This window comes from Colletotrichum gloeosporioides (assembly GCF_011800055.1).
Source record: "Colletotrichum gloeosporioides strain Lc1 chromosome Unknown consensus_40, whole genome shotgun sequence".
Taxonomy (NCBI): domain Eukaryota; kingdom Fungi; phylum Ascomycota; class Sordariomycetes; order Glomerellales; family Glomerellaceae; genus Colletotrichum; species Colletotrichum gloeosporioides.
In genome coordinates, this window is record NW_025544685.1 from 261,120 (window position 1) to 283,534 (window position 22,415).

Here is a 22,415-nt window from a genome sequence, read left to right on the forward strand (position 1 = left end):
TGTTAGTCACCTGATTTTTTACAGACGGACGGAATACCAAAGACACCAACAGCATCTTGGCAGTTGTCACTGACAAGTGCTTCCAAAGAAGATTCTATTCCCAAATTCTATTCTGACATATATATAGCATGCGTTTGGGAATGAAACGTTCAGACTGTTCACCCAGATTTCCCCAGACTTCCCCAGCTTCTCCAGATTTCCTTCGCCAGCTAACGCCATGAACAATTCCAGCCAAGGCGACTCCAAGTCGGCAGACGCAGTTACCGATGCAAAAGCCTTGGAGAACCAGAACTCGGACAGCCTGAGCAAGATGGGCTATGTCTCTCATGACGCTCAAGCGGCCACCGAAGATCAAAAGAACATGTCTGTTTTCGAATCATTCAAGGCATACCCGAAGGCGGTGGGATTTTCGATGGTTCTTTCACTTTGCATTGTTATGGAAGCTTACGACACTTCGTTGATCGGCAACTTTTACGGTCTCCCTCAATTTAACAGACGTTTCGGCGAACGTTTGGCCAATGGCGACTACCAATTGACTTCGACTTGGCAGTCAGGCTTGCAAAACGGCACTCAAGTTGGCCAGATGATTGGCCTTTTCTTCGGTGGCATTCTTGCGGAGCGGTTTGGTTACAAGAAGACGTTTCTCGGTGCTCTGATTCTCAACATCGCCTTCATCTTCCTTTTCTTCTTTGCCCAGAACATTGGGTTTCTGCTGGCTGGAGGAATGCTTTGCGGTTTGCCATGGGGAGCATTTCAGACTCTTACCACTACGTACGCTGCAGATGTAACACCAATGGCGCTACGACCGATGTCCGTAATCCCACCCTTTTCCCTTGTTTCGTTTGAGTCCGAAATCATCTGTCCTCTGTTTACAGCCCTAACAAGAGATCATACAGCTAATCATTTGTCTACTTTAGCATGACCACGTATACCAACTTCTGTTGGGTTATCGGGCAATTCATTAGCACAGGAGTCCTTCGAGGTGTGCTATCACGAACCGATGACTGGGCTTGGCGTATTCCTTACGCCATTCAATGGGCATTCCCGATCCCCATCATCGTTGGTGTTCTCTTCGCCCCGGAGAGCCCTACTTGGCTTGTTCGCAAAGGTCGTCTGATAGAGGCTCGTAAGGCACTGCGTCGCCTGGCCAACTCTTCTGTCTCAGATGCTCAACTTGACGTCAACATCGCGATGATTGCGCACACCAACGAGATGGAAAGACAAAATGAGGAAGGAACATCGTACATCGACTGCTTCAAAGGGACCAATCGGCGTCGCACCATGATTGCTTGCGGTACCTGGATAGGCCAAGTCGCCTCTGGTGTTTGGTTTGGAAGCAACGTCATCTACTTCCTCCAACAAGCCGGTTTCGACTCTGACAACTCTTTCAACTTCGGACTCGGTGTAAGCGCCATGGCTATCGTCGGAACCATTCTTTCTTGGTTTCTGCTTCCCCACATCGGACGTCGCACACTCTACGTCGTTGGCCTCGGCATCTTATTCATCATTCTCTTTACCGTCGGCTGCATGGGCATTCCAGCACCAACGGCAGGCTTGGGCTGGGCTTCTGGTGCTCTGCTGATGCTGTTCGTAATCACGTACGACATGACCGTTGGGCCGGTTTGCTACTGTCTGGTCGCCGAAATCCCTTCAACACGCCTCCGCATCAAGACCGTTGCTCTCGCGCGAAACTCGTACCTCCTTGTCAGCATCGGCGCCAACTTTCTTAACCCGCCCATTCTGAATCCGAGCGCCTGGAATCTCCGCGGGAAGGGAGGCTTCATATGGGCGGGTATCTGCTTCTGTGAACTGGCTTGGGCTTATTTTTACCTTCCCGAGCCTATGGGACGTTCCCCCGCTGAGCTGGAGATGCTCTTTGAGCAGGGTGTCAGCGCGCGCAAGTTCTCATCTACGAAGGTGGATGTGTTCTCCAATGCTAATTCGGAGAAGAGCGATGCCATGGTGGATATGGTTGAACATCGATAAATGATGGGCAACTTTAGTTTGAGTCCTGGCTGGTCATGCCATGACGTAGACACAATCGAAATTGACGATCAGGTACATTAAGCTTCTTTACCGATGGATATTCGATCCTTTTCCGATACAACTTTCATCTAGACATTTCCGTTTACCCATATGCACTGCATATCGGATATGTCCACAGGCGATGCCAATGCTGCCGTCTTCGCGACTTGCCATATTGGGCCCTGACCCGCCCATAAACCCACCACTTAAATGTCAAAACGTCCTGCCCTCTCCTGCAAGCTATGGTAAAACTGGATATCTTCTCGCATTTAAATTCTGCAACCTCGTATTCTGTCAAAAGTTGATGTAATTCTCGGCGCGGTCTCTGACCATTTTCCACATTGCCAACGTTGTGTGAGGGGTTGAAGCTCCGTTGCTGCCGATCGCGGCACAAAATCAACCCGGTCGTAATTGCACATCGTTGTTGGAATCGCCTGAAGTCCACAACGGCTCTTGGCAGTTTTAGGTAGTCGTGGCCCAGTTGGAAGACAATAAGTATAAATTCAGAGGCTGCCTCCGCCAATCGTAAGTTGCGCAGATGTTGCAATCTCAACCAGCATTCTCTTCTATTCATCCAAACGCAAAGTCACTTCCCACATACCGCTCACCAACATGAAGTTCATTTCTCTGCTTACAGCTCTGGGCTTCGTGTCAGCTTTTTCTGCCGCTGCTCCTGCCTCCACTGGTAGCGATGTAGAAATGCGCCAGACACGCGACGGCTTCTACTGCCAGGAGTGTGTTAACGGCAAAAAGGATTGTGTTGCCTGCACCGACGGTACATGCTTGGGGTGGACTTACGACTGCTAGATGGTGAGTAACACGGTTTCGACCGTTTCTCGTTTTGAAGTGTCCTCTGAATCAAACTCGCTGACAACCGGCTAACAGTAGCGGCATTCAGTTGACGGCGGACGAGTATAACGACGGGACTCATTTTTCCAGCGTCTGGGAGCGATTCCGAGACGAGGCGGCTCAAGGGTTCCCGATTGCAAATCTTCAAACAGATCAATAACGACCGTGGTTCACAGCTATTCAGTCACTATCTCGCGTCGTTGATGGTCAATATACGTATGGAGACGATGAATTATGTCTATAAGTGAAGCTTCGTCTAATAACACCCGAACGCTATGTGAACACCGTTCATACTCGGCACAGTCGACCATTCTGCGTAGGCAGTCCGTCAAGCTGGCGCGTGACGTACCAGTCATCACTTCCAACACCCAGGTTGGCATAGAACACTCCGTTAGGATCAATCTTCTGCTTGAACGCAAGAAGACGAGCGTACTTCTCCGTTCCGTAGAAAGACTGCTTGAAGTCGGGCTCAGTGACATCACCTTCGCTGGCATAGCCGCCACTTCCAGGCGTGACATCGCGCCAGGGCTGCATCCACTCGTTTGTCAAGAGCTTGGATCTCTCGGCAGCGACTTCCATGGAAGAACCAACAGGCCATCCGATGACTGAGATGGCGAACATGGCGGCTCCGCGCCACGCCGGATTGACGGCGTTATCGGGGTAGGGGCCGGGGCCACCGGTGATTCCGAAGCCGATGATCTCGCCGCCCTTGTCACTCAAGCCCTTGATGGCTTCGAAAGTGGCATTGAACTTAGTGGCATCGGCGAAGTTCTCGGTGGGGAAGAGACGGCAGGCAGTCTTAGCAGCCGTACCACCGACGAGCTCCTTGGGGAAACCGGCCTTCCAGGCAGGCAGGAAACTCGTGTGCTCGGAGTAGACAGGGGAAACATTGACGCCGAGGGCGGCCCACTTCGCGAAGAGAGGGGCAGTGAGGTCCTTGAGCTCCTGCAAAGTCATGTTGGGGGCGAACCAGGGAAGCATGGTGAAGGTGAGTGTTTCCGGTCCAGTGTGGAAGATGTTCCAGTACTCATAGTTGCCGGCCTCATTCCAGGTAGGCAAGCCCTCCCAGTAGGCCTTGACAGCGGCCCAGAAGGCATCGTTGGTGATGTTTGCGCCGGTGCTGAAGCTGAAGGTCATGACGGCAACACTGTCGAGCTTGGGGTAAGCCTTGACAACGTATGAGGTCACGACGCCGAAAGTGTCTGCACAGGGTCAGCTGTGGTGTCCCAATGTTGTGTGGTAAGATGAACTCACTGCCACCACCGCCACGCAGGGCCCAGAAGAGCTCAGTGTTTTGGTTCTCGTTGGCGGTCACAAATCGGCCATCAGGGGTGACAACATCAATGCTCAGGACCTAGAAACATCATTAGCAACGTTGTGTTGCATGCGAGATAGTCGGGTTGCTCCCACTGAGTCAGCTGCAATGCCATACTTGGGTGACATGGGCGAGTGGCCACCACCGGCCAGGTAGCCTCCGGCGTAACCAACGGTCATGCCCTCCCCGCCAACTGCGGTCACGCCATACTTCTCAGCGGCCTCATACAGTTCAAATCCTTGCACACCAGCGCCAACCTTGAGGGCCGGGCCAGAGTAGGATCCTGTCTTGTAGTTGATGTAGAAGTTGATGCTCTTTAGGAAGTGAGTCCAGACGGACAGAGCACCTGACCCGGAAGAGCGACCGTTGAAGTCGTGGCCAGTGTTCTTTACAACCAAGCGGAGGTTGAGATTACGAGCGAAGTTGACGGCAAGTTGGATTTGGGCCACGTTGGTAGCCTTGACGACGTATGAAGGGTAGCCACCAACGGTACAAGTACCAGCAGAGATGTTGTTCACGCCAGAAGGCATGCAAGTGAGACCTTGATACAAGGGACTCATCACCGAGGTCGGGTCCTCCGTGCTACAAGATGATCAGTCTAGTTCGCACAAGTGATGTAAACAGCTTACTGGATTGTTGAGTTCGTCCACTCGTTGGTGATGTACTCGCAGCGAGCAGCATCGTAGTTGCCAAAGTCATCGTAGCAAGAAGCACCAATAGGTACCGTCTCACTCACAGCGAATCCACTGAGAAGGTTGAAGACACTCCAGATAGGCTTACTCGGCCACAGGAGGTCGCCAGGGTATGTCTTGCACTTGTTGAAGGTGCGGGCCGAGCCAGAACGCTTCTCGCCTGTCGATGTACTGTCAAAGTCAAACAGAGACACATTAGACAGTGAGAGGTCCGTGAGGTTGGTCAGCACAGCATCGGTCAACTGTACTGTCTCCTCTTCTAGTAGATCGCCAGTCAATGCTTCCGCAGCCGGGGCGACGGTCGATTCGTTGGCCTCTGCGGGATGTTAGTCATGATGCCAGTCACCCACACCACAGGTCCGTCAGGGGGTTCATGCAGAGTGAAGAGGCGAAACCAACATACCAAGAACGGCATCATCAACAGTGATCGTCTGAGCGCCCGCCAAATTGGCTAGAGGCAAGGCGGCTGCCAGGAAGAGGACCTGGCTGAGGCGAGACATTGTACGTGCCAAGAACGATGGGGGGTTGCAGAGAGCTGAAAAAGATTGGACAGAGGGCGCGACAAGGTGGGCGTGAGCGTGCTTGCCAGACAAAACCTCCAATTGTGATCGCCTGTTTGTGGCTGGCGGTGCGGAAGAAAAAAGAGCGAGCAGACACAGCGAGCTGCACACTTGGATTTATAACATCCACGTGGGAGCGTTGCATCTGTTCAGCGGACCTCACATAATGCCGTTGGGTCGATAACATGAGAGAAAAAAGAGATCATTCTGGTGCCGACTGGTCAATAGCATCTTGTCGGCTAACTCGCATCCTGGACTATGCATGCGGAGATGGGGAACAGGAATCGATAGCGGGACGGCCACGACATCAGCCAGATTGCGAGGATGTGGACGAAGGCGACGTTAGGACGAGAAAAGGCCTCGGGCCCGCCCCCGGGAGGCAATGCACCGGGGGCCGGGTCAGCTTACTTGGATCTAGTATTCTTGTCTCGTTGGGCCAGGCTGTGGCTAAGTCTCAGCTAGGAGAGCAACATCAGTGGCGAGTCGAAAAACCCCGCGCCAGGAGGTTGCAGCGGCACAACATTGCCAACATCGGCATTGACAGACGGCGCAGGGTTAGGTTCCCCAAGACCATGGACGCAGGTTTTCTTCTAGATCTTCTCTGCCGCAGCCGTTGAACGCAGCGCACATCCACTAGTAACTAAGCGCGAAGTCTGTGGGCAGAACCTGCCACAGCCGGGACGGCGCGAGGTTCGTCTCTGGATTTGACATCTCTGCGGCGGCTGAGGCGCCTTCAGACTTTTGCGAATCTAGTAGGTTGAACATGGAGTCTAGACCTGAAGAAAGAGTGGCGCAGAGAGTGTCGGGAGAGGGAGATCATTCATCTCGGGCAAGGTCCCCGGTGAACCTTCTGCACGCTTTGTCCCCCTTCAGGCTCCGCATCTCCGCATCGCTCCCCCGTCTCTGCTGCCTTTCCGGCTGTCCGCGTCAGTCAATCTCCACTGCAGAAATCAGGGGACCCCGAAGGAAAAGATGGGATTCTGGGCGCGAGAATGAGGGATTTGCGCAGTCTTTATCCACATAATAAGGGATGTGGATAGTTCTGCGGGAAGCATACGAGTTTATTTTGTGATCTGCTATCGGCCAGGAAGCTGTCCCGCAACCACAGATCCAATTGTGTGGCCGCTGACGACCTCCATCTTGAATCAAGATCAATCCCACGACCATTTGGGGGCCCCAAGCCACTCCAAATGACCACTCATGATGACACTATCTACTAGTTTGCAGGCTAGAAGAGACGATATTTGCCGTGATAAGGGGCGCTTTGTGCTGCATGATTGCCTGCAATTTCAACTGCATCTCTGCGGCGTAGCAAACTCTCTTTCCTTGGACCCTGTCGCCACGTCGGGGGAAGAGGTAACACTCGGAAATCAGCAATACCGCTAAGTCAAAAGGTCGTGAGCCGAGTCGTCAGCATCTTGGTGCGATTCATGTCTGCGGGCTTGGCCAGGGTTGGTTTCCACCTCGCTAATTCCCCCGGCACGTCCTCTTCACCAACAGAAGTGCCTCGGTTGGCTTGAAAAACGAGGAGAATGTCGTATCGACGCAGAGAACATCCGCCCTCAGTCGCATTTTTTGATCTCACATCCCGGCCCCATTTCCCGGGAACAGCGACGCCTTACTGAAATTGTGCTTCACTGCGAACTGAGCTAATCGACAACGACGTCATATTTGCGGCGTAGCGAACAGGTAGGCAGCCAACGAAATATGCTAGAGATTCATCGCTACGCTAGCTTTTGGGTTCGCATATGCAGAGATTCAATCCTGTTTCGTACAGCGTGGGGTTCTTCAGCAACAACGCTACGCCACAGCTTGACTAGCTCCACATGAGGACAACAGTATCCATCTGGACCTGAAGATTTCATCGTGTTGGCACCGTCGGAACGATGTCATCTTATGACGAATAAATGTTCAATTTTATGCCTGTGCGTTCGTCGCCTTGTTCCATCTCGACTCCATTTTCCTGGGAAGCCAAAGGCCACTGACAGGGACAATCATGGGATGAATAGCGTCAATCCGAGGAATACGAGCTGGTGTACTTCTCCCGGTTCCATCCAAATAGAGTTTGGCATTATATGAAATCGCACGATTGATCCTTGTCAAGAGACAGTACACAGCTGCAGGAACTTGATATCAAGAGAGCCCTTCATGTTCGAGAACGCATCATCCCTGGCTAGCCCCTGGCACTCCTCGGCCGCTATCCCGCGACTGACCACTCACGACTTTGAGAAACCCGCCTCCTGAAGCCAAGTCTCGGATATGCAGAGCCCTAGTCCTTCCAGGCAGATCCTCTGTGGGAGGCCGAGGGCAGAAGTTCCCTCTTGATGGCGGCGGAGAGGCCCTGAATCAGTTTACTAACGCCTTATGTTCCGGCTAGGGATTCAGCAATACTACCCAAGGAGCGGAGATTTGAAGAGCTTCAGCCAGTTTCTTCGGTGTCAGGCTTCATCCTGCCCTGTTCTCGAAGACCTCTTTGACCGGGAGCTCGCGAGACCAGGTAGTACCATGAAACTAGGCTGTGTGTTCTGCACGTCTGTCACGATCAGGGCACCAACAGACAGGATCGAAATCTGGGTTTCCTCCACGCGACGCACTGTGGGTTGTTCTTCAAGCCTGCCTAATGAAAGACGGGAGTCAGCCACACGGTCTTCTCCTTTTGTGAGCATACGAGATAGCGAGTGATCATACATACCATCGGAGAGGTTGACGCCCAAGCCAATGAACGATCTCGCCGTTGGCGACAGACAGTACGGACTGGAACCTTGCAGCAGGCCTGTTTCTACGTCCAAGAGGTCGAAAGAGATCTATCGATCTGTATATATCTCACGAACCATCCCACGGGCCCCATCGCGGCCACCCGAGTTCCCTGTTTGTCTTCTCCCCTGGCCAGCTTTACCCCCACTACTGAACATTTTAACTTCAGTGCCCAGGCTGAGGGAGTTCAAAGTTTACTTTTACATACTCTTTCCCGAAGTTTCTGATGTTATCGCAGGTCATGGAGTCTCTGTGGCAGCGAGGCATCGAGGCCGAGTGGAAAGATGTCCGAGATATCCCGTCAACGCCTCTTCAGCAGGTGGCGATGGCGATATTGTTCCTGTTCACCTTTACAGCATTACTGAGCTACGTCTTGAGAATGTACAGCAAGTTCACCACAAAGCAGATTGGCCTCGGTATGCAAATCTCATTGCATGTACTTTGAACAACCATTGACTAAATCTCCAGACGACTACTTCATGACCGGTGCAATGGTAAGGATCATTCGGCAGTGTGCCGATCATGAAAAAAGTCTTGGCTGACACCAGTCGATGATAGTTCTTCTCTCTCGCGCTGCTCGTTCCGACGTACATGTTCTTCAAGTACTACTACGTCGGCTTTCCAACGTCGTCTCTGCCCGCCGACTGGGACCCGGCGCCGATGCTGTTCTGGAACTGGATTATGCAGGTTCTCTATAACCCAATTCTCGCCCTCGTCAAGTCGTCTGTGCTCGTCTTCCTCTTGCGACTGGGTGGTCACAAGCGCGGAGTAAGATGGACCATCTACGGCTTGAATACCATCAACCTGCTTACGATGGTTGCCATCTTTTTGACGGTCTTGTTCCAAACCATACCCATCAACGCTTTTTGGGATATGAGCGTCAAGAAACAGAGAGAGATTGACGGGCCCTTGTTCTACATTGTCAGCGCTATCATTACCATTATCACCGATTTCTTCGTCCTCGCCATACCATTTTGGATCTTTCTAGGATTAAAGATGCGCATGGCCGCCAAAATTGGCTTGATCGTGGTGTTCTTGGCGGGTGGAGTGTAAGTTGCTGGCTTTAGGCGCTCTCGCTCTTCTTACGAATCTTGCTGATCTTTGATAAGGTCCATAGTTGTAGCGATCATGCGAGTACACGAACTGCGGAAGAAGTTCTACAACCTAGACCCAGGCTACGATGCCCGAGACGGAGTCGGAGACACCTACAGCGCTATCGAAGTCAACCTCTCCATCATCGCCGCGTGCGTTCCTGCCTTGCGGCCCCTTTTCCGCAAATGGATGCCGGGCATGTTCTCCAACAAAAGCAGCAACGACAACGGCGTCTACAACAACAGCCAGTATGCGCGCTACGGAACCGGGTACGGCACTGGAACCGGCACCGGCACGACTTCGAAGCACCACCGCAACACCGTCGGCAACGGCTTTCCTTTGAAGGACATGCGCAGCACGCACACGGAGATCAGGGGCCACTCCCCAGACGGAAGCGAGGAGGAGATCATGACGTACAACGGCATTATGAGAACGACCAATGTAAGACAAAAGACGAAGAACGATTTGATGGTTTGATGAGGACGCTAAAGGCTTTTTTTCTTTTAAGGTTCAGGTTACGTACAACGATTCGAATTCTGTTATGATGGATAAGGATGGGGAATCTGGACAGGAGCGTTTGGAGTCTGAGAAGCCGGTGAGACGGAACAGCAAGTTCGGCGTGGGTCCTGGCGTTTGACAGGAGTTTGGAGTGTGTTGGCAAAGGGAGCATGGTTGATTCAGCATTTCCTTTGTCTTTCTGTAATGATATCAGGACACAGCAGTTGGTGATATGGATAACTGGTTCAGTGCCTGCCTCACAGGCTTGTTTACGCAATGAGGTGTCTTTCCTGTGCCGAAGTGATACCGATCCCATCGTCGGACGTATACTTTGATGGTATTAGGTGTTTTATTTCATCCTTACGTCAGGTCATGATCATTTCGCTACAGCTCTAGGGGTACTACAGCAAACCTTGAAGTAAGCTTGAAAGCGCAGTACTCTTTCCAATGCTCTTTGAGAAATTATCAAAAAACGTTCGATTTATCCCATCGGCTACGACTCGATGGGTGGATTAGGGCACAAGGCTTCACGATCTTATCCCATCAAGTGCTACCTGACGCCATACACGAGGGGGCGGGGTACAACTAATCAAATACTATTCCAATAAATCGAAGGCTTTTCCAGGCAAATCAGAGATTTCATCAAGATCAGATTTGGAGACATAACGGATACTTGATGTACTGGCGTCATGCAGCACTCAATGGGATAGCTACACAAGTGTAATGAAACAATTTCGACACTCCGTTTTCGAGAATGGCAAGTTCTGCTGCTAATTATTCTTCTGGCCGACATTAAACATATCATTCATCATTGGACATCTACTTTTCTGCCTTTTAGTCTTAATTAATTAGCCTTATGACAGTGATCAATCATCTCCCTAGCATTCTTGGGGACACTTCAGCAAGGCTAGAAGGTTGCTGCAAACGTAACGCGCCGGCATCAAAGTAATAAGCCTGATATACAAATGGTTTGATCCATGGGAGCCAAAGCCCACAGCTTACCAGTTCAACTGACTTAAGGCAATGAGAGTTTCAGTATCGGAACCTGGCCGTCATGTGGTAGACCTGGGAGTATGAGGGAAGCATCTACTCAGGTCCTGGGAGACTCTGCCCCTATGTGCTGTTTCCAGAGCCCCCTGCCCTTCATATTGGATAGGAGTCATCGGCACCGACCAAAAGCATTGTTGTTCCCTGGTTTCGGTAACAGTCAGACCTTCTCCAGATGAAGGACCAACGACTCAGACACCTGATTCTCTTGCGTCAATCAGCCCAAGCATTGTTTTACCCGGAACTGACTAGAAAAGTGCAGGATTTCATTCCATGACTTTTACAAGTAGCTACAGAGAGTCTTCGAACAGTCAAATTTGCGTCTTTAGATTTTCGAGCATTCCGTTATCCTAAGCGCTGATGAAGTGGCCAGGCGCATTTAAATAGGAGAACCCTGATGGCCTAGAACCCCTCACCGACCAGTGGACCTCCACCGACACACCGAGACAACTTACATTGCGTGCTTCCTTATTCCCACTCTAAATCCTCTTTCCTTAGCTGCATCGTAGCTCACCCTGCAATCTTCCCGAGACTTGGACCCTAGATTTACATGTTCGGGTAACTTCTTACCACACAAAAGAGAATCTATCAAGTTCAAAAGTCAGCCGAGAAAATGCACGACCTGACAAGTGTGCAGTTTTCTGGTGGGCTCGTCAAAGTTTTCTCATAATATACGGTCGCTGGCTCCCCCATGTTGACATCTGCATGCAAGAGGCTCACCACTATTCTTAAGTTTTGTTGTTCTTCGATCACGCCGACTCTCCTGAATTCATCTCTATTCCGCCTTTAAGCTTTGCCAACCCTCAGGATGATCCTTGGCCGGAAAGCTTGAGACCACCTTGAGACGTCGCATTGGAACGAATCGCGCCAATCACGACCCAGCATTCGTCGGATAAGACGGCGAGTTCATCTGATCTCAGTCACGGTCACCTGGCGACCGGGACAATGCTCAACATAACGGCCCTGGAGCTATCCGAGGGGTTGCTCAAATGCCGGCAGGCCGTCTGGGCAATCTCCCGCATCAAATGGCATCCTGCAAGGGCTGACAAGAGGGCAAAAAGGCGGCGGTCTTGGGTCCGCGAACCGCAACCTCGCGTGCCTTTATCCCGTCGCCTGACCATATCTTCACAAAACATGGAAATTCTCCGTTTCGTTTCGCACCAAGCCCAAAGAGATATCCGACCTGGGGGCACAGGTAATGGGGCCTCGCTGTACACTAGTATGTTCCCCTTGTTACGTATTACCCGATGCCTCTCCCTGGTCACTCCCCCTCGCGTCTCCGGCACTCATGTTGCATTGCCGTCCCAAAAAGGCAAACTGCCGCTGGGGCATCCCGGCCGAGACTCTTCCACTGGCGGCTTTTTCTCCAAGAGCGCACGATTGGCGGAGATTCCTGTTCGCCGTAGGCCAGAAAAACGTGTCAACCAAATAGGGCCCCCTTTTTTCTTCCCAAAGCCAGATTGATTGCGCGATTGTCTTACCTTAAGAAGTGGGGATGCGAAGGGGTCACCGCGGCAAACCTCTTCCCATTCGAGAGTGAGAAAGCCGACCAGCCGGGCCCGAACAAACTGCACAGCGCAGCGAGGAACGGAGATTCAAGGCATGCCACGCGCCCAGGTGTTCTGTTCGAAACGAGCAGAGCTACTGCGTGGTACGCTGCGTGTGGGGTTTCCTAGCCTTTCCCTCCCTCACTCCTCTCCGCTCAGCGGCGCCCTCGATGCGACCTCAGTCCGCTCACCTGATTGCTGGCTTGCGTTCAGCCGTTCCGCTCTGGGTGAACACTCACACTTTACATGGCACACACTGCTCAGGCCCGCGCCCCCTTTGGGTTGTCTCTCACGATGGTTCTCGCCCAATGATGGGCCGAGCAGCCACCCCGGACGAGTGGAATCGGCACGTTTGTTGCCTTTCGATATTGAGGAGGTCGATGGTGAGAAGCAAGCGACGGTTGGCCCATGACTGTGACTAGGGACAAGGTTTACTTACGGTCGTGATCTTTGTTTGGGAGTATGGGATTTCCCACAAATCCCGGCTCATGCGGAAAGCTTCATTAAGAAGACATCCCATCCCGACTTAAGACCTGAACTTTGTTTTTCCTTCCTTTTGAGGCTGTCATCTCTTTCTTAGCGACACCATCCTCCCTCTCTTTCTCTCGTTCGCTTGGCCGAATCATCACTTTCTTTGACTTCCAACTTGATCCATCTCCAACCAACACCATGCGTGCGACTCTTTCCGTAGTAGCCGGCCTCCTCGGCCTGGCCTCCGCCCTGCCCGCCGGCGACGTCGACTCCTCCGTCCTCGAGAAGCGCGCCACCCCGACCGTCTGGATGTGCGGCGACAGCACCATGGCCAAGGGCGGCGGCGGCTCCGGCACCGAGGGCTGGGGCCAGTACCTGCAGTACTCGTTCGACAGCAGCAAGGCCAAGGTCGACAACCGCGCCATCGGCGGCCGCAGCGCGCGCTCGTACACGCGCGAGGGCCGCTTCGACACCGTCGCCGGGCTCGTCCAGTCCGGCGACTGGGTCATTATGGAGTTCGGCCACAACGACGGCGGCTCGCTGAGCACCACCGACAACGGCCGCACCGACTGCTTCGGCGATGGTACCCAGACCTGCCAGACGACCTACAAGTGAGTTTTTCTAGTTGATGTTATGTGTGAGTGCAATATAGACTAACAATGGATGCAGCGGCGTCGCGGAGACCGTCCTTACTTTCCCTGCGTACCTGAAGAACGCCGCAACCAAGATGAGCGCCAAGGTGAGGCTCAACAATCGCCAAGTCCATCACACGCAGGAAGCTAACCCCAACCTAGGGCGCCAAGGTCATCATCTCCGCCGCCACCCCCAACAACGTCTGGGAGTCCGGCAGCTTCTCCTGGTCCGCGGACCGCTTCTACTACTACTGCTGGTAAGTCAACATCAACAAACGGCCTAACATGGTTGACACAATACTGACATTGTCGACCACCAGGCTCGCCGTCCAGCAGCTCGGCGGCCCCTCCAAGGGCTTCTACTTCGTCCCGCACGGCGAGTACGCCGCGCAGGCGATGAAGAACCTCGGCGCGACGACCATCAACGCCAACTACCCCAACGACCACACTCACACAGCCCCGTACCTCGCCGACGTGATGCACAAGGCCTTCGTCCTCGGCCTCGAGTGCGGCACCAGCGCGCTCGCCAAGCTGGCCAAGAACACCACGGCCTCGCTCACCTCGACCTACCTCGGCGCCTGCATCGACAACTACAACTCCACGGTCCACGCTCTCCTGCGATAAGCAGCCTCTCGGCTTTTTCTAATTGTCTATTACGAGCGTACATAAGCTTGGATTCGTGCACATACTTTCAGGATCTCGGGCGAGCTAGGACACTGATGTTAGTCTAGCTGCCTTGAGCGTATATACAATGCATAGCATATTGCCTTCATACCTGGCTTACACCCCAAGTGTCTGAATACTCATACTGAAAATCATGAAATGATGTCGAGGTTTTACGCGCGGCCGCAGCGATGCACAACTCACCTCCCAGACGCGGTGTCATCTTCCGACCGAAGATCGGGTGAAATTCCGACGTGAATGCCCGGTGTCCGTCAACGTTTCACGGTCAATAGCTGCACGACGATATTTTCGTAAGACCGAAACCAAGGATCCGGAGCCGCAGGGATTGGAAGCGGAGTGCCGGTGGCGAAGCTAGCTATTCTAAGCAGGACGACAGACATCGCGACCCGCATCATTGGCCCAGATACGACAGCCGCATTCCTCCGACGCTGCAGACCACCTGCAGCCTGCAGGGCATAGTACGACATGAAAATGCTTGAAAAAGCGGTTCCAGCCTTGTTTACCTGCCAAACAATTGAGTTTTTCTAGTCTGTCCCATCACTGCTTCGCGCCGTCTCTCACCAGACTTCAAGAGGTCTAGTACCATCTTCTCCCCCTTGCTTAGGAAACCCCGGCATCAAATCGCCGACCATGGGCTCGTCCGACAAGATCTCCGTAGAATTCCTCCCGACCGGCACATGTTGGATGCGCGAGCCGATGAGCGGGCAACCCATCACCAACGCCTTCGTGCCCTTCCGCATGCTCCGCTCATTCACCGGGCCATGGCTCGGGCCCCTCCCGGTGGGCGCGTTCCTCATCCGGCACCCCGCGGGCCCGATCCTCTTCGACACGGGCATCTCCACTAAGTGCAACGACGCCGGCTACTTCCCCTGCTGGAACCCCATCCCGGGCATCCTCAACAAGTTCGACGTGACCCCCGAGGACGCCATTATCAACCGCCTGGCCGAGCGCGGGGTGAAGCCAACGGAGCTGCAGGCAATCATCGTGAGCCATCTGCACCACGACCACGCGGGCGGGCTGAAGGAGCTGGCGGCGGCGGCGCCGGAGGTGCCGATCTACGTCGGGGGCGAGCACTGGGACGCGTTCGGGAAGCACACGATCTACGCGGCGATGCAGGGGGCAATCCCGTCGGACTGGCCGCCGGGATTTGAGCCGCGGATTTTGGATTTTGACGAGAAGAGGGCGGTTGGGCCGTGGGGGCGGTCGTGTGCCATCACTGCGAACGGGACGGTGGTTGCGGTTGATACGCCGGGGCATGTGCCGGGGCATATTTCATTGGTCGTCGTCGGTGATAATGACGACGGTACGAAGAAAACGTACTTTCTGGCTGGGGATGCGACGTACGGCATTCATTTGCTGGATGCGGAGGCGCCGGATGGGGCGAACAGTGACCCGTTCACGGCGTTTGAGAGTCTGAAGAAGATTAAGGAGTATGCGAGGCAGACGGATATTGTTGTTTTGCCCACGCATGATCCGGATACGCCACGCCTGCTGAAGGATAGGGTGGTGTATCGGCCGAAGGATGAGGCCAAGGAGTGAGCGGCTTGCGTCAATTGGGAAACGCGGCGTTTATGACACTTTTGTGATAGGCATAGAAAATAGAGTCAGTTCATGCACAGGCAGGCTTCTCATGTCAATATTTGATCAGATTTAAAGCCGATTAGGAACATACCCCTTCGTTCCAGTCATAGATGTTGTTAAGTCTGACGGGCTAGCCTCAGCCTAGGTATCAAGTTATCAACTTGGTGAACGGGGTTCCAGTGTTAAAACACACAAAGCCGGTTCATCCGGTCCTCGCCATCTCAACGCGTACAACAGATCTATCAGAAACAAACCATCGTAGACAAACACAAGGCTTCGAAACGGGGGTCCGCTGTGGATGCATCCGCAGCGGGACGAGAGCTCGGGCTGTAGATCCACGGGGGATCGGCAAGTGGGGGAGAGAGACGCGGGATGGTGGGCGGGTGATCGCGTTGGCTCGACCTTTTTCTACCTAGATGATGCTTCAGGATGTTGATGTGATCATTAACATGCTAACCAGCCATTGACGCAGAGCACATTGATAGCGATCCATGTTGGTTCAGAGAGTCAGATCCATGACTACTGTCTTTGGGACAGAATCATAACAGACGACGAAGCAACGCGCTCAGCACGATGGAGTCGTGTTCCGCCGTTAGATCGACCGACCGATACATCAACGTGGTGAGAATGGCAAGATGAAGTGGCCAGGTCTGGGGAAGCGGAAAGAATGTGAACAAATACACCTGCCTGGTAACCTCGAGCATTGTCACAAGGACCGTAGACACAATGCTGTATCTTGAGAAATTCAAGCAGACCTGAGAACCCATCCAAAGTACGATCCCACTCATCTTCGCATCCCCGAAATGTCCGACATGCTGACGCCAAGCTCACGCAGCTTCATATTCCCCTCCAATCCAAACGAACCACCGTAAGACGAACACTACGTCAATCTCGCCCAGCCAAGCCATGCTTACCCTCACCAAAGTCCCCTCGAGATAGACCCTCAACCCCGTCCCACATCCCACACCGAGCAAACATCACAATCTCGCCCGTATCGAACAACCCACCGACAAAATGGCCTCCGCAACCCTTCCCGACACAATGAAAGCCGTCCAGGTCGTCGCCTACAATGCGCCCTACGAGCTCACCTCGGTCCCCGTCCCCGCCGCCCTCGAACCCCACGACATCCTCGTCAAAGTCGCCGTCGCGTCCTACTGCCACACCGACAGCCTGTTCCACGCCGGCGCCCTCCCGCTGCCGCTCCCCATCACGGCCTCCCACGAGGGCGCCGGCACCGTCGTCGCCGTCGGCGCCGCGGTCGCGAACTTCACAATCGGCGACAGGGCCATGTGCGGCGTCCCGCTGGGGCTGTGCGGGAGCTGCGCCGAGTGCACCGGCCCGGAGCGGTACACGCACTACTGCCCCAACCAGAAGGGTATTCTCGGGATGCAAGTGGACGGGTGTTTGGCGGAGTATGTCCGCGCCGACGCAAGGACGAGCGTAAGGATTCCCGACTGCGTCTCGCTGCTGAGCGCCGCGCCGCTCGCGTGTGCCGGGAGGACGGCCTGGCGCGGGGTGCTGCAGGCCGGCTTGGAGCCGGGGCAGTGGCTTGCCATCGTCGGGGCGGGCGGCGGGCTGGGGCACTTGGGCGTGCAGATGGCGAAAGCCCTGAGGCTGCGCGTGATCGGGATCGATGCGCGGGATGAAGGGTTGGAGCTGGCGCGGCGGAGCGGCGCGGATGTCGTGCTTGATGCGAGGAAGGGGAACGCGGAGGTTGTTGCGGAGGTGAAGACGGCAACGGGGGGTGTGCTGGCGGATGCGACGGTGAATCTTGCGGATGCGGAGTCTGCTGCTGGGCTTGCATGCGCAGTTACGAAGATGCACGGCACGATGCACCAGCTTGCGCAGCCGGCTGAGGTGAAGATTCCGTTCTTGGAGTTGATATTGCGGGATATTACGGTCAAGGGCACTTTGACGTGCTCAAGGGGAGAGACGGAGACGATGCTGGAGCATATTGCGGAACACGGCATCAAATTGGAGAATAACGTCTTCCACGGACTGGACAAGATCTTTGAAGCATTGGAGCTTGTGAACAGCGGCAAGATCAGCGGTAAAGCCGTCATCATCGTGGACGAGGAGCAAGTGAAGGAGGATGAGAAGATTGGTGCCAAATATTAATGCTTTACTTTTTTTTCTAGTTTACAATTACAAAGGGCTCACTCATCATCTCATGACTGGTTGGACGCAGCTGCCGCCGTGACATCCTTGCGGTGCTTATCCCACGGGCTTCCTCCACGGTTCGTCGGGGTATCAGCCATATGGCTCGCAACCTTGGTATCAACCGGCCTCTGATGCCTCTCCTTCCCTTGACTGCCGCCTCCCGTGCCAAAGAAGCCCCCCAGCTTCTGCGAAATGCCACCCTCGGTGTTACTCGCGCCCGCGCTCGACCCCGGGCCATGTGTCTCAATCGCCCTGCTATTCGCATTGCCGCGTCCCTGCCCACCGCCAATCGCACCCGCGTCCGATGGGAACTTGTCCTTCGGGCCCTTGGGCGTGTCGCGGTTCGGGTTGTCCGTGTTGCCGCTCTTGAGGCCGGAGCCTAGGTCGGTGCCGCCGGTCACCTGGTTCATGCCCACGCCGGCGCCGCCCATGCCGAGGTCGCGTTTCGCGTCGGCCTGCTGCTTCTTGTTGGCGACCTCGTCGGCTGTTGGGCGGGGCTTGTTTGTATCATAGACTTGCTGGGCTGGGTCGCCGGCGGGGTTTTCGGGCTTGACGTGTCTGTTGAAGGCGTAGAGGCCGCCGCCGAGGAGGACTGCGCCTGCGGCGATGGGTGTTGCGAAGTGACGGGCAGCCATGATGACTGCTTTTTTACTTGATGTTTCTTTATCGAATCGTTTATCTCGGTGAGCTTTGCGTCTTCAATTCTTGGTGGCTGTGTGATGTAGCTGTGCTGTAACGTGATGACTGAAGTATTAAGAGGAACAACAAATGGAAAAAAGGCATATTACATTCGGAGCCCAGCTTCACTTTAACAGGCCCTCCTCCTGACGAAGTATGGCATCATCCCACCCGCACGAGGTTGCCCACTGCAAACGCGCTCATACCTCATCCGATGCGAGGGGCGGGCGCAGAATCGATGACAGCTTGTCGCAGAAGCGATGACATCAGGATTGTGGTGCGATGCGCATGTTCCACGCCGTGGCGTTTTAGCGGAGAAACCCCTTCTTTTTGCGGAATGCGGTTCTTCTTTTTGTCCACCCTTATGCAGGGCCGATCGGCAGGAACCGCAATCGATGACGATTTCGTTGATTCGCCAATCGAGCTACGTAGTTCGTGAAACGAGGGGCAGTGCCCGCGCATCTCAGATTTGTGGTATCATTCGGGGTAACTGTGTAGGGCAACTGGGTAATTTCATCTAGATGCGGATTTCCATCAATGCGTTGCATCGTAGCAGCAGCTGGCTTCATGTATGCCTGAGCGGCTGCTCTTCATCATCATCCTCGCCCTCGTCCGGTGAGAGGGACAGACCCGGTTCGGCGTCGGTAAAGTCCTTCACCGTGAAGCTAACCACTGTGATCTTGCTTTCTTCATCAGCAACAGCACCCTGCTGCTCCATCCAGTTCACCTTCTTCCCCAACAACGCTCTCATATACACACACACCACCGCCAGACACGCAGCCGCGATCGCCGTCCCCTCCATCACGACGAACCCCTCCCCAAACCGCGCATTCACCTCGTCCATCCCCGGGCGGCTCACATAGCTCTTGAGCAGCAGCCCCTTCGTCGCCAGTCCAAAGGCCGGAAGGAAGACAAACGCCGGCAAGGTGGACCACACCCACGCGCGGTATCTGTCCCAGAAGCCCGGCGACAGGGCCTCGATCTGGGCGCGCGAGCCGCGCGGGCAGGGATACACGCGCTTCAGGGCGGCGAAGTAGCACTGGCACCGCAGCCAACTCGGGCGCGCGACGATGAGGAGCTCGGTGAGAAATAAGATGCTGATGTAGGAGATGGCGAGGACGTGCGAGGCGTACTCCAGCGTGCCGGTCATTTCGAAGCCGTCGTAGCGGAACGTGTTGAAGAAGGGGGATGTGCACTGGTCGGCGCTGCGGAGGCAGGCCCACGAGGAGGGGTCGACGCCGAGATGCTCGCCGATCTGGATGAAGTCATATGGTAAGTTGGGCTCTGAGGTAGCGAAGGCTGCGGTCGAGGCGTTTGGGTACTCGTAGCCGAAGGAGGAGAGGAAGAGGTGCATTGTGAGATCGTATGAGCCTGGCTTCGAGGATGAGGGGACGATGCCGTCAAACTGCGCATTGTCAGCCACATTCCGAGCGATGCGCGGACAGGAATGACTGCAGACGCACTTTTAGTACTGACAGGCTGGACAGTCCCAACCGTTGGACGCCATCGCAGCCCCGTGTAACCCATGTGCCGGCGATCAGGGTCAAGATCTGTACGACGCCGGCGTAGAGTGCGAGTGCACATGCCACGATGAGAAGCGCTGTGCGACTGCGCTGTCGCAAGCCCGGCTTGGGCTGAATTTCTGCCTGGCCCATCTTGTTGTTGAAATGAGCTGTCCAAGACGGATTGAAATGCGCAGCCAAGACTTCCAGACGCGAACGCTGTCCCGAGAGATTGGGAGAGTTTCGCGGGAGCGCAGATTCAGATGAACGGAGGACGCGGAACGTGATGGAGGGGAAGGGGGGGGGCGCGATGAACAAGCTTAAAAAGCGATAAGAGGGGGATCGGCTTTCAGCTTATGCTGTGAGCCAGGTCCAGGGGTTGGTTGGTTTGCTCGTGTCTAAAAATGCTTCCCTTCGCTTTCGCAAGCCACGCGCGCGGGGTCTTGGCGTTGGTGGCATGGATGAGCGAAAGTCGCATGCTTGTGTGAAGTTGATCAATCATTTATTACTCCACGCATGGAAGCGCTTGTCAGTGAGTGAAAGTAATCCTTCCCGAGGAAATCGTTGGATTCTGGCACAAAATGGAATTCATCTGTTCAATTGCGCCTTAAAGTCTGGCAATCTGCAGGGCCGTTACTCAACCCCGGCACCATCCCCGGACCCGAACCAACGGCGGAACTCCGTGTGCTCGTATCCCGTATCAAAACCCGTATCACGGATACTATTGCCCCAAATCTGTGCGCCGCTTTTTCAGAATTCTTGACCTCAATTGTTGCTCATCCGTGGGCGACATCACTGCTTGATCTCCTGTTTGTGAAAGACGCCTATTCCCACCATCAGCACTCACTCCACCCGCTCCCCGACAGCACACACAATAATACTGACCGTCAATCTCCGGCATCCATCCCTCTCTCTGCGCGCAAAAGAACTCTCCCTTGGGCGGCACCTTGTCAGGCTCGTCGAACGTCCCCCACATGACGTACCGAAACTTGTCCGCCGCCGCCTCCCCGTACTCGCACACGAACGCGCCGCACGTGTCGCAGAACTCGCGGATCACGCCGTTGTCCTGCTTGAACTTTTTCGGCTGGCCTCGCGTGTAGGAGAAGCCTTCCAGCGGGACCTTGGGCCATGGAGGGATATCAGCGCACCGCCTCGGTTTGTTGCGACGGAATGAAGGCCGGCATGGAGGCCACGAACCTTGGTCGTCAGACCGTAGTTGGTCCCAAAGGCTCTCTTGCAGCTGGAGCAGTGGCAGAGAGATGTCCTTGCATCGTCCGTGGAGGCGAGTTTGGCGGAGTAGTGTAGTCGGGCGCAGACGCAGCGGCCGGTCAATGTGGTGGCCATGATGAACAGAAGATAGGCAAGGTGAAGTCGATTGAATTGCTGTGTTCGGGATGAGACTCGTCCAAATTCAGTCAAAGGTCTCAAGAGATCGGCTTCTCCTTTATTTGAAGTCACTCGTCACGAAAGGTGTTCGTTGACATGATGTAGGTGCAGGTGCATCAGCGGGAATGACTGCCAGCTGACGTCACGATCTTCGGATACTCAGACTCGGCATCCTCAACCTCGCTCTCTTGCGTCTGAGTATCCCTTTAGGGGCGGAAAATAGCTCAGCCAGGGATTATTTATACCTCCAGGGGTAGTTAACTAATTACGTAATTCGATTAATAATTAACTCTACGCGAAGTATATTACTAATAGGGGTTACTATACCCTTCTACTACCTAAAAAATCCAGCCTATAGTATTACTATCTAGGCGTTTTTACTATACTATTTTACCTAGTAGTCACTAGTATAATAGAAGGGTATATCGCACTTAATATAGCCCTAATATATATAGCGCTATTCCTAGCTACTATTTCTATTTACTTACCCTAATATAGTCCTTCTAAAACGCTTTATATAGGCGTAGTAACGCTATTCCTTCTAATATTATCTAAGTTTATAAGGGGGGGCCTCTATATCTTAGATAGGTATAAAGTAATACTTTCTAATAGCTATAAGCCTAAATTTTACTATTAACTGTTCATAAAGCTCTTATTAGAAAGCTATAGAGGGCTTATTATATATAGGGTTTGAGGCCTTATAGAGTAGGTATGTATTAATAAGTATAACCCCTATAGTATAAAAAAGTTAGCGAATATAGCACTAAAAGTGCCCTGCAGACCCCTAATATACCTAGTAAGTATTAGCATAGGTATAAGCGTATTTAAGGGCGTAGTATATACGCCTATATAGTATAGGGTTATAGATAGGCTTATGTTATAATAAAAGGTGATAATCCTAAGCATTTATAGGCATTTAATTATATAGATAATAATAAGGAA

General features: G+C 53.7%; 9 protein-coding genes across 9 annotated transcripts; 5 read left to right on the plus strand and 4 right to left on the minus strand.

The window, feature by feature from the left end:
- Positions 1-217: 217 nt before the first annotated feature.
- Positions 218-1,986, plus strand: GCG54_00005113 (Maltose permease MAL31; the record flags this gene model as incomplete). The annotated part of the gene is made up of 2 exons (XM_045405144.1): positions 218-810; positions 918-1,986. The coding sequence occupies 2 exons, from the start codon at positions 218-220 to the stop codon at positions 1,984-1,986; spliced, it is 1,662 nt and encodes a 553-aa protein (XP_045264908.1).
- A 1,176-nt stretch (positions 1,987-3,162) lies between these two features.
- Positions 3,163-5,381, minus strand: GCG54_00005114 (FAD-linked oxidoreductase ZEB1; the record flags this gene model as incomplete). Its single annotated transcript, XM_045405145.1, has 5 exons — positions 3,163-4,076; positions 4,129-4,228; positions 4,285-4,771; positions 4,819-5,197; positions 5,285-5,381. The coding sequence occupies 5 exons, from the start codon at positions 5,379-5,381 to the stop codon at positions 3,163-3,165; spliced, it is 1,977 nt and encodes a 658-aa protein (XP_045264909.1).
- A 3,055-nt stretch (positions 5,382-8,436) lies between these two features.
- GCG54_00005115 (uncharacterized protein) lies at positions 8,437-9,924 on the plus strand (the record flags this gene model as incomplete). Its single annotated transcript, XM_045405146.1, has 5 exons — positions 8,437-8,611; positions 8,664-8,689; positions 8,754-9,244; positions 9,305-9,758; positions 9,802-9,924. 5 exons carry the CDS (start codon positions 8,437-8,439, stop codon positions 9,922-9,924), a joined length of 1,269 nt encoding a protein of 422 aa, XP_045264910.1.
- Positions 9,925-13,048: 3,124 nt separating this feature from the next.
- On the plus strand, positions 13,049-14,106 carry GCG54_00005116 (Rhamnogalacturonan acetylesterase; the record flags this gene model as incomplete). Its single annotated transcript, XM_045405147.1, has 4 exons — positions 13,049-13,461; positions 13,520-13,589; positions 13,645-13,739; positions 13,803-14,106. The coding sequence occupies 4 exons, from the start codon at positions 13,049-13,051 to the stop codon at positions 14,104-14,106; spliced, it is 882 nt and encodes a 293-aa protein (XP_045264911.1).
- Positions 14,107-14,796: 690 nt separating this feature from the next.
- Positions 14,797-15,705, plus strand: GCG54_00005117 (N-acyl homoserine lactonase AttM; the record flags this gene model as incomplete). The annotated part of the gene is made up of 1 exon (XM_045405148.1): positions 14,797-15,705. The coding sequence occupies one exon, from the start codon at positions 14,797-14,799 to the stop codon at positions 15,703-15,705; it is 909 nt and encodes a 302-aa protein (XP_045264912.1).
- A 1,056-nt stretch (positions 15,706-16,761) lies between these two features.
- On the plus strand, positions 16,762-17,865 carry GCG54_00005118 (Alcohol dehydrogenase 3; the record flags this gene model as incomplete). Its single annotated transcript, XM_045405149.1, has 1 exon — positions 16,762-17,865. One exon carries the CDS (start codon positions 16,762-16,764, stop codon positions 17,863-17,865), a length of 1,104 nt encoding a protein of 367 aa, XP_045264913.1.
- Positions 17,866-17,915: 50 nt separating this feature from the next.
- Positions 17,916-18,542, minus strand: GCG54_00005119 (uncharacterized protein; the record flags this gene model as incomplete). The annotated part of the gene is made up of 1 exon (XM_045405150.1): positions 17,916-18,542. One exon carries the CDS (start codon positions 18,540-18,542, stop codon positions 17,916-17,918), a length of 627 nt encoding a protein of 208 aa, XP_045264914.1.
- A 608-nt stretch (positions 18,543-19,150) lies between these two features.
- GCG54_00005120 (uncharacterized protein) lies at positions 19,151-20,240 on the minus strand (the record flags this gene model as incomplete). The annotated part of the gene is made up of 2 exons (XM_045405151.1): positions 19,151-19,990; positions 20,049-20,240. 2 exons carry the CDS (start codon positions 20,238-20,240, stop codon positions 19,151-19,153), a joined length of 1,032 nt encoding a protein of 343 aa, XP_045264915.1.
- A 639-nt stretch (positions 20,241-20,879) lies between these two features.
- Positions 20,880-21,431, minus strand: GCG54_00005121 (uncharacterized protein; the record flags this gene model as incomplete). The annotated part of the gene is made up of 3 exons (XM_045405152.1): positions 20,880-20,911; positions 20,973-21,207; positions 21,285-21,431. The coding sequence occupies 3 exons, from the start codon at positions 21,429-21,431 to the stop codon at positions 20,880-20,882; spliced, it is 414 nt and encodes a 137-aa protein (XP_045264916.1).
- Positions 21,432-22,415: the final 984 nt, after the last annotated feature.